At 42.6% G+C, this 9,748-nt stretch overlaps 2 protein-coding genes across 2 annotated transcripts; one reads left to right on the forward strand and one right to left on the reverse strand.

Moving 5' to 3' along the window:
* The first annotated feature begins 298 nt into the window (after positions 1 to 298).
* hypk (huntingtin interacting protein K) lies at positions 299 to 3,534 on the forward strand. The gene is made up of 4 exons (XM_020589912.1): positions 299 to 531; positions 1,770 to 1,825; positions 1,947 to 1,998; positions 3,304 to 3,534. The coding sequence occupies exons 1-4, from the start codon at positions 370 to 372 to the stop codon at positions 3,397 to 3,399; spliced, it is 366 nt and encodes a 121-aa protein (XP_020445568.1). The 5' UTR covers positions 299 to 369; the 3' UTR covers positions 3,400 to 3,534.
* A 31-nt stretch (positions 3,535 to 3,565) lies between these two features.
* mfap1 (microfibril associated protein 1) lies at positions 3,566 to 9,248 on the reverse strand. The gene is made up of 8 exons (XM_020589913.1): positions 9,049 to 9,248; positions 7,721 to 7,937; positions 7,500 to 7,626; positions 7,116 to 7,303; positions 6,132 to 6,401; positions 5,842 to 6,001; positions 4,985 to 5,074; positions 3,566 to 4,729 (listed from the first exon to the last, which is right to left on the reverse strand). The coding sequence occupies exons 1-8, from the start codon at positions 9,128 to 9,130 to the stop codon at positions 4,550 to 4,552; spliced, it is 1,314 nt and encodes a 437-aa protein (XP_020445569.1). The 5' UTR covers positions 9,131 to 9,248; the 3' UTR covers positions 3,566 to 4,549.
* Between the last annotated feature and the right edge of the window lie 500 nt (positions 9,249 to 9,748).

Consider the following 9,748-nt stretch of genomic DNA (forward strand, 5'->3'; position numbering starts at 1 on the left):
CTTCCTAGGGAGGTGTTCCGGGCATGTCCCACCGGGAGGAGGCCCCGGGGAAGACCCAGGACACGCTGGAGGGACTATGTCTCTCGGCTGGCCTGGGAACGCCTCCGAATTCCCCCGGAGGAGCTGGAGGAAGTGTCTGGGGAGAGGGAGGTCTGGGCATCTTTGCTTAGACTGCTGCCCCCGCGACCCGGCCCCGGATAAGCGGAAGAAAATGGATGGATGGATGGATGGATATTATTTTGTAAAATGTGACGCTAGCGTTCCACGTGACAGACTTTCTACAATTTACATCCGGTACTACCCTGTTTTGCCTCCGACGTGTTTAGGAACCTTACTTGTTGTTCCGGGCCCGACCTCACAGTAGCAAATATGGCAGCAGAGGGAGACGTTGATTTGGACCTAGAAGCCGAGGAAAACTGCACTGGGAAACCAGCGGAAAAGCCTCGGAAACATGACAGCGGAGCCGCTGATTTGGAGAGGGTCACGGACTACGCGGAGGAGAAGGAAATTTCCAGCTCGGATTTAGAAACGGTGAGAGCTGCGGGCTAACATTAACATTAGCCGGGAAGCATGCGTCCAGTGCTGCCTTTTTTGTCAGTACATTCTTACCGATAACGTTACCAAACTTGTCTGACTTTAGCGTTTAATTTGTACGATTTTTTAAACTATCCCTCGCAAGCATTTGTCGTCCTTGAGTTTTGCTTTATTTCCACAAGCTAATGTCGGTGTTGCTTACAGGATAACTGTAGTAAACGATTAACTCTGTGGCTAAATGCCTCAGCTAGCTAGCTAGCTAAAGCTATACACGTTTTCTTGTTTGCTAAAGTGACAGTCTTGAACGTTTCAGTTTATATGACGAATAACAGAAAGTCAAGCCAGGATATAAGTGGGGGAAAATACTGTTTCAAGAAACAACATAATTTTCCAAAAGCATAACGTGATGCGGAAAGACAGAAACAATGTAGTATAGAAATAAGTGTACATTAACAAAAACAGTATGAAATAGATAATCATTAATCCAGTGATCAATAACACACAATTAAATGTGCCAAAGAATGGGAGAGCATTCATATAGAAACTCTATACGAGTTAAATGATGTTGACCCATTATTTGGGCCCCAAAGGGCGGGGTGTCAGCCCATGCTGTTTTATATCCCCATAATAAACACCCCAAAAAATAAGCAAAACCATTTTCCAGACCTAACCTGCTCCTAACACAGCAGCCCTGAACCCTGTCCTCCCCCAATGTTACAGCCAAACTTGGAGTTAAGCTGTATAGTATAGTCAGTTACAAAAAGTTATTTATGGGCTTTTCAGTTTCACTTTTCATTTAAACAAATTAATAATAATAATCAATGTGACTGTGGTACAAAATGATCTGGTTATTATTAGTGAGTTAGTTTTCATGTCAAAATGTCTTAGAATAATTCATAACTTATTCAGGAGCCTAATTTGACCACTTTTTTCACAGATATTAAAAATCTTTATACAGAAGTCTCCTGACCAAAATGTGTGTGCTCACAAATAAATTACAGGTAAAACTATTAAAGAAAATAATAAAAATACTAGGATTAACAAATTATAAATTGATACCAGTACCAAACAGTGTACTGTTCTATTATACAAAAATGGCAGAAATTTAACATTCAGACCAACAACTCTACCCTTATTTTGGATGTGTTTGAAAGACCACTGCTTCAGGAAAGGTGCCTCATTGCATCAGTGAAACAATAGGAGAAATCGCTGACTAATGGTGTTTCTGCTCTCAGGCTATGTCAGTGATTGGAGACAGAAGGTCGCGAGAACAGAAAGCCAAGCAGGAGAGGTAAGATCAGTGTGTGTTTCAAATCCTTGTTCTGCGGAGTTTACATCCCATGTCTTCCTGACAGAGATGGCAGATACAGTCTGAACACAAGGTTGTAAAATCTTGTTTGTTTTGCTTTCAGAGAGAAGGAGTTGGCCAAAGTCACCATCAAAAAGGAGGACGTAGAGCTGATTGTAAGTGTGTTCCTCAGTTGGTATTTTGTCAGGTGATGTTAATTAAAGACTACACTGCATGGCCAAAAGTATAGGGACACCAGAACACTAAACTCGTATGACATTGGAACATCTTTCCATCCCACAAGCAGTACTGGACTGGGACCAAGATGGAAATGTTATTAAAGTGTGACCCTCTGTATGTGGAATGTGTAGCTCTCCATAGATACCAAATGGCTGAAAGTGATAGTACTGCATTGTTGTGCTTCATTTATACTGCATCAGATGTAGTAGAGCTGCAGGTCAGAACTTTTAGAACAGGCTCAACAGCAACAGTGTCACTGACTTATTATAAGGCTGTGTTATTCTCATGTAGAATTTGGATTAGGCCAAAGTAATCTTTGGTTTTCACATTTGAGTCTGGCCTGGTGATGGGGAGAGGGAGAGTTGTTGGATTTTTTAATTCCCCTAAATATCACTTATCCAGAGAGCCCAAGGTAGTCAATTTTGGCTTCTCAGTTGTGGAGTTTTTACTAATCTAGAATCTGGTTATTTTTTCACATGGAATTTCCCAAAGGTTGCCTAGGGCTTAAGGTGTAAATTAGTCAGCTGCTAAAGAGCCTCCACTGGCTTAGGAAGGTTTTCCCTGGGAGCTTATAACCTAACTGTGAAGATTTTAGAGTATCTGCACGTTTTGAAAAGTTGCATTTATTTCTGGTCGTGGCTTGTCTGAAATGTCAGTGTATGCTGGAGCATTAAGATTCTTTTCATTATAACTTCTGGGTCCCAAGCCATGACAAGCAATGAAACCCATTATAAAGGGCTGTCCATATACTTTTGGCCACCCATTGTCATGATGCACATCCAGACTTTAAACAAGGGTTGTTCTGAATGCAGCTACACTTGGTAGTTAGTTTATTGGGTACATCTCCTGAAACTATCAGTGATATATGCAATGGTGATGTTCAGTTTGTGTTTGAGCTGTTGGTTCAAATCTGTGGTCACTTTTGGAGGGTGTACTACACCCTCCAGAGTGTTCATTGTTAATTCAACACCTCTGTGCAACCTCATCACCTTCATGAAGGATGATTTATTGGATCAGACTGATGTAATTTGAGCTAGGTGTCCCTAATAAACGGACAGCTGAAAGTGGACAATCAACCTGTGGGCTGGCTGCAGTTGAGTTTTACATTTCTAATGGCACAATTCAACATGCGCATTTTCTAATCAGTGTGTCAACTAAAGCACTTCCTGTGCATCACAGTTGAACCTGTTCATGGGCCTTAAACAGAACGCTTGGTTCATATTTGGATGTTTGTGTTGCAGATGTCAGAGATGGAGATTTCCAGGGCTGTGGCAGAGCGCAGTCTGAGGGAACACATGGGGAACGTGGTGGAGGCTCTGGTGGCTTTGACCAACTGAACAGCATTTACACACTGGACTGCTTCACTTTGTCTTTTAACCAGAGCTCCTCAGCAGGGAGACACTGAACTCTGTGGTCACTAGTGAAATCTTTAACCCAAATCCTGTTTTTTTTAAATAAATGTTGACAGTTTGGCTTTTTTGTCAATGATTACATGTCAAATAATTTCATTACCTATTAAAAATTTGCTTTTAATTCACAAACAATTCAAGTTATACCTGCACTTTCACAAACATGGAAAAAAGGGGGCGATACAGGAAATGAGTACAAGAACCTGCTGTTACAAACTGATAACCCACTGCTTTAAAACAGAGGTGTGAGTGTGATGTGGCTCAAATGCCACTAACCTGTTGGCCAAATAAAAGAATTAAACTAAAATTTTTTTTTTTTTAAGTCACTGTTCCACAGCAAAGGATGAGGCCAGTGATTTTCTTTGGTTTTATTTCCCACAGTGACTAACAGCAACAAAAATATGAATCCAGAGCCTGGTTTAGCTTATTGTGCTGTACGCATCTGTTGTCTGTGGTGAGCCACACTGCTGCACTGGGTGGCAGGGTTCCTCCTTTGGTCAAATGTGAAACTGTTTTCATCAAACTGAGACCAGCCATCACTTTTTACACTCTGATGTAAGAGTGTGTGTGAGCTCTGCTATGCCTGTTGATGCTATGTGCAGCGTGAGAAGCAGTAGTGTAGGCAGAGCAGAGATCAGCTGACTTTCATACTTCAGACACTGTAAGAAGTGACGGCCATTCTTGGTCTCCAGAGCAGTTTGCTGAAAACAGTCTCGCATTTTTCCTGAGGAAGAAACCTGTCACCTGGTGCAGTGGTGTAGCTCGCTGCTGTGTTTAAAATTTTGCTAAACCAGGTTCTGGATTCACACACATTGAGGTGAGTACACCATATTGAGTGTTGCTTTTAGTCTGTGTGGAAAATAACCAGGATGCAGAAGATCCTTTAAAGTGATAATCTGCATATTAACAAGATGAAAACAGTGGTGCACCGCCCTGCTGGTTCGACATTTCAAATGGATTCTATTTTCTGCTTTGCTTCCACAACATATATTCCAGGACAGAGTGTTGGTCTCTGAACTCTGCAGGCTACAGTTCCATTTCTGAACAGTCTCATTAAAGCTGACATCAGCTTCACTCTTCATGTCTTCCTCTTCTTGACCGTGGGCCGGTCGAACACGTCCCTCACGCCTGCTGCCTTCTGCTTGAAGAACTTTGTGTTCTGCGCGCTCTCCTGGGCCCAGGCCGAGTCGAACGATGTGGTGTCCTGGTCCACCAGGTGGGTGTACTTGGTGCGTCCAGACCGCCCAAAGTTTTTGACCTTTTTGACAAACCACAAACAGGTCAAATCAGAGTGAGTGAGTGACTTGGCTTTGATTCAAAGGGGATTTTTCTCCCAACAGCAGCACACAAGTGGAAAATGTTTACCATCAAACATGCATGTCCCACATTTTCCCACCATCATATAAAGAGACAAATTTCAAGTCTAAGATTAAATGATCACAGGTTGGTAACTGTGCTCATTGTGCTGAACAATGCAGACTACAACAGACAAAAATGAGTGGAAGCAGCTGACCTGCATGACTTTGGGTAAGATGGTTTTGTTGAAGTGGTCCTCCAGTGTTGGTGCGCTGAAGTCTCTCTTGTACACGTCCTCCTCCCTGTCCTGCAACAGAAAAGCACCACAGAGTATTTACTGTCTATATCACTGCATCTGCTCAAGCTTCATAAATAAACCTCTGGAACCAGATCTGTAGCGAGGGGAGTGTTTAACAGCTGTCGGTGTCTCTGGTGGGAAAACTAATGGAACTTTTCTTTTTAGCATTTGTGCACTCCATTGTCACTTAAGACATATACAGTGACATGGAAATATGTGCAACTGCTACCGTTGGCCAGCTCATATCAGTGGGCCTCTATTTTAAAAAGAACCATAGACTAAAACTGTGAGGACAAAGCTGTTTGAATAATAAGTAGGTACAAAAAATGTACTGTGGTATTGAACAAGAATGGCAGAAATCTAAGGTTCAGTAAAGCACAGCTACACTTCTCTTGGATGTGCCAATAAAGTTTGAGAGATGAGGTTAAATCAAGTTTGGATGAGCGCTGACAAATCTTTAAATTACAGTCAGCTGAAGTGATTCACGGGGACCAGGGGCAGTAGTTGCCAAACATCCTGAGACTAAACGTAGCTCCTACCAGGTAGAGATGTGTCAGGCCTGACTCCTAAATTTTTGGTTATTCACAAAGTATTTTAACAGAGTAGCTCCAGTGTATGAAACATGAAGTCATTCCTAGCAGTGGGAGTAATCACTACTACACCCTCGCATCTCAGCAGCTGGTGACTCCCAGTGGGAGATCAGAGCCTTTGTGAATATGCTCCCTGGCATATCCGACAGACCAAACCACAGCCAGTTCATCTCTGGTGTGACTTACCATGAAGAAGGCTCCTCTGTGGTAGTACTTCTGGAGGAACTTGTATTTGCCTTTGGTGGCTTTGTTGGTGACGACCTTGCCGCTGTTGCGGAGCTCCGCCCTACGCTCCTCCTCCGTCATGCTGTGGAATCTGTCGATGTCAGCCTTCTCCTTCTCCATGCTGCAGATCAACACCACTTGTTACCTCCCTCAGCCACAACTACAATGCCGTGTTTACTGGAAGATGCTAAATATGTCAGCCGCATTTCATCCAGAACTCAAATTAGGTGGTTATGTTAGTGGCTACTCACACTTCTCGGGCCTCTCTGTCTCTCTTGATGCGCTTCAGCTCTCTGACTTTCCAGGCTTCATATTCTTCCTCCTCGTTCTCTCCATCAGTGTCCAGGGCATCCAGGGCGGCCAGTGTGCGCCGGTTCTCCTCAAACTCCTTCTTCGCCTCCTCCTCCACAATCTTGAGGGTATAGCGCCGTCGCTCCTCTGCCTGCCTCTTGGCCTCGGCCTCCAGCTCCCTCTGCCTCTGCTCCTCAGCTTCGCGCTCGGCCACAGTGACTCTGTCCTTTCTGTGGAGCAACACATGGAGAAGCTACAGATTACAAAGACGTCTCCATGTTGTTGCCTTCTATCCATGGCTGTAGTGGTTTTATCTTTATATGCCAGAGAGTTGACACATTTCTAGCTCAAAATGTCACCAACAAAAAAAACAAAACAACAAAAAACAAAAAAAACAATCAAGCATTATTATTTTTCAGCAAAAGTTTTTTGATTATGCCTCTGAGTCGGCAATAGCCAGAAACGGAAACAAAGATTTTGGGCTGACTGTCCGTCTGGCCCGTTCTCACGAACATGGTATCTCAGTAACGTCTTGAGGGAATTGTTTCAAAATGCGCATGAGGTCACAGTGACGTCATGTCTGTGCCATTCCTGTGAATTTGACTGTTTGGCAGAGACGTACAGCTGCGGAGCAGTAATTCTGATTTCTCCAACTTTTATATTTGCACTTTAGGAGCTGGCTTTAGGAAAGGGCTTTCCATCCAAGTCTTAAGCATTTTCAATTTGCACACAAGAAAACCTGAATGGAAAAATGCAAAAACACAAATATGGCAAAACTTTCTTACTGTTGGCTGCGGAGGAAATGTTTGATTTTAAAAAAGCAACACTGAAGCAGACTTAATAAATTGCGATGTGCATTTAGCATGCGACTGTCCAGTCACTAGAAAGAGAAAACCTAAGCTGCATTTGTTTTTAGGAATATTTTTGATTGTTCCAATTCATACTTGCGAATGAAGACAGGTTTGAGTCGAGGCTCTGCTTCATCCTCACTGTCTGTGTATTCTTCATATTCAGACTCTGATTCCGAGTCCTCTCCCGACTTCCCTTCCTCCTCCACATCCATGATCTCCATATCCTCGTTTTTCTGTTCCATGGCTCGCTGCCTCATCATTGTTCGTCTCCTCTCAATTTCCTGTGCAGAATGGGACAGTCCCGTAAACAGAAAAAAATGACCACTGCCAGGAAATCTTGCGTGACTGGGACAAACACAGTTAGTTCAACTTTAACCTCTAGAGTCCCTGCGTCCTCATATGAGGACTGGAGTAAAACTATGGAATAATTTAAGTGCTGACATAAAAAATGAAAGGTATGTGTCAATCAAGATCCACTTCTTCCTCTTCCTCCTCTTCATCTTCACTACTCTCCTCATGCTCTGGGTGCCACGTGCCTTCATCAGAGTCACCGCTGCTCTCAGCAACAACTTCAGGCTCTGTGATCTGCCTGTGTCTCGCAAGCCTGGGGACCCGGACATGAGAAGCAAAGAGATCAAATTAGCATTTCAGCAGTGAGATCAAATCAGTCAAATTAAATCTAAGGACCTCCATCATACCTCTCCTCCACGTCCTCTGACACACGGTTGAGCAAACGTTTAAGACGTGGGTCGGAGACCTCTTCCTCCTCCACCTCCAGCTCCAGCTCCATTTCCTTTCCCTTCTTCACAAACTGGAAGTCCTCCTCTTCCTCATCTGATGACTCCATTGGAGCATAGTCTGGGCGTTTACCTGACACATACCTCTTCACCTTCACTTTCTCCATGGAGAGCTCACCTGTAACATGAGACATTAGCTATAAGCTTGTTTGAATCAAACAATCAAAGTGTTACCTAAGCTACCATCATGCTGTTCAGTGCAACAGTTCTGCAAAACCTTGGCAGATGTGTTATATATTTGTGTTAAAAAAGTGAGAAGGGTAATGTAGGATGTACTGATGATCTATTTGAAGCTGACTCTAAAAGCCAGTAGAGCTGAAAATACTAAGTCATCCATCAGAAAAATAATCTGCAATGATTTAGATAACCACTCAATTGTTAAATAAGGAAAAAAACTGCATCCAGCTTCCCAAATTTGAGGAGTTTCTGCCTTTCCCTGTTTTATACCAGTGTAAATTGAAATCTCTCTGTATTTTAAACCTATTTAGGTCAATACATGCAACTGAATAGAGAAAACTTGGGCTTTGGCAAAAATAACTGATTAATGAATAATAAAAATAACTGTAGCAGCCCAAAATATTTATATTTTTCTTCCCATACCAACTGATACAGATATGTAACTCATAGTTGCACATGCTTAAATCTAAACTAAATCAACTTTAGACATAAACAAACCTTCAGCTGAAACAGAAAGACAAGTAATTTGATTTATTTGTTAAGACCAGCCAGTCAGGTTGAGAGTGACAGCAGATGGTGTTCACCCGTGTCTTACACTCAGGGTTTAATAAAAACACAAACCGTGATAATGAGCTGTAATATCCTCACAGTGAAAACTTCACACAGTAAACATAGTATATTGATGAAAGAGGATGCAATGTGTAGGGATGTCACAGATGCATTACTAACACTCCTGCTGCATGTGTTTACATGCCAATTCAGTTATTTGCACAGACGTGACAACGGATGCATTAAAAGGTGAAAGAGGTCCAGATATTTGTGCCATGCCACTATGGAGATTTACTGCTCTCCTCCATAGATGTGGTAATGACAGTAAACTACAAATATTAAGCATTTAAACCGTTTATCAATCAATCCAAGCAAAGTGTAGACAACAGCGGGAGATCTGTGAATCTGTAAAACTTGGTTTTCCACTATTTTAAAGCTTAGTGGCAGCAAAACGATCTCCATTAGCTGAATAACCTAGCACGACGCTAAGCGCCAAGTCCCACCTTTCTCATTCCGAACCGGCACGGCTCCGGCCGTGGACTGGATCGGTGGGAGCTTCATGTTGAGGGCTTCGCGACCTGACATGATTGCCTGGCCGACGATAACTGCCGAACAAATATAAAAGTGCGTTTCTCTTGAACAAAACGAGCTCGTCGTCGCCTCAAACGGAAGTTTAACGTTGCGTGTGAACGGACAGGAAGTGGATTTGGTCCGACAGACACTTCCGCCCAATAAGAAGACGCACATACTGAAGTTCACATGAAGTCATATGTAACCGCCAGGGGCGTAGTTCTGCATATGGACGGTGGGGACACGTTCCTGCAACTATTTGAGCAAATATGCTATACGCACATCCAAAAAAGATTCTGTATTTCCATAAGTGGAGTAAAACTATGGAATAATTTAAGTGCTGACATAAAAAAAACAGTGAGAAAATTGAGGAGTTTAAACATAAATATAAAGGTATGTGTCAATCAAGATATGGGCAAGAGCAGGCTTAATGATTAATCAGATGGGAGTGTGGATGTAGAATATGTATCCATGTAGTAATACTGCTTGCAAACCAATGATGATAAGATGATGTTATGGGGTAGGACTAGATAAGTCTAACTTCTTCCTACTCCGTTCAAGCATGTACTAGGTATAAGCAAATTGAAAATATATTTGTGGATATGTCTGGAATTATGTGTGGTTACATATTGA

This window comes from Monopterus albus, unplaced genomic scaffold, assembly GCF_001952655.1.
Source record: "Monopterus albus unplaced genomic scaffold, M_albus_1.0 scaffold10.1, whole genome shotgun sequence".
Taxonomy (NCBI): Eukaryota; Metazoa; Chordata; class Actinopteri; order Synbranchiformes; family Synbranchidae; genus Monopterus; species Monopterus albus.

Bases quoted from the DNA above. Each gene is read 5' to 3' on its own strand.
- hypk (XM_020589912.1), top strand. From the start codon at position 370: ATGGCAGCAGAGGGAGACGTTGATTTGGACCTAGAAGCCGAGGAAAAC. The intron at 532-1,769 runs GTGAGAGCTGCG...TTCTGCTCTCAG, and splicing joins CCAGCTCGGATTTAGAAACG to GCTATGTCAGTGATTGGAGA. The intron at 1,999-3,303 runs GTAAGTGTGTTC...TTTGTGTTGCAG, and splicing joins AGGAGGACGTAGAGCTGATT to ATGTCAGAGATGGAGATTTC.
- mfap1 (XM_020589913.1), bottom strand. From the start codon at position 9,130: ATGTCAGGTCGCGAAGCCCTCAACATGAAGCTCCCACCGATCCAGTCC. The intron at 7,304-7,499 runs GTGGATCTTGAT...CATTCTGCACAG, and splicing joins AAGAGGAGGAAGAGGAAGAA to GAAATTGAGAGGAGACGAAC. The intron at 6,002-6,131 runs GTGAGTAGCCAC...GTTGATCTGCAG, and splicing joins GACAGAGAGGCCCGAGAAGT to CATGGAGAAGGAGAAGGCTG.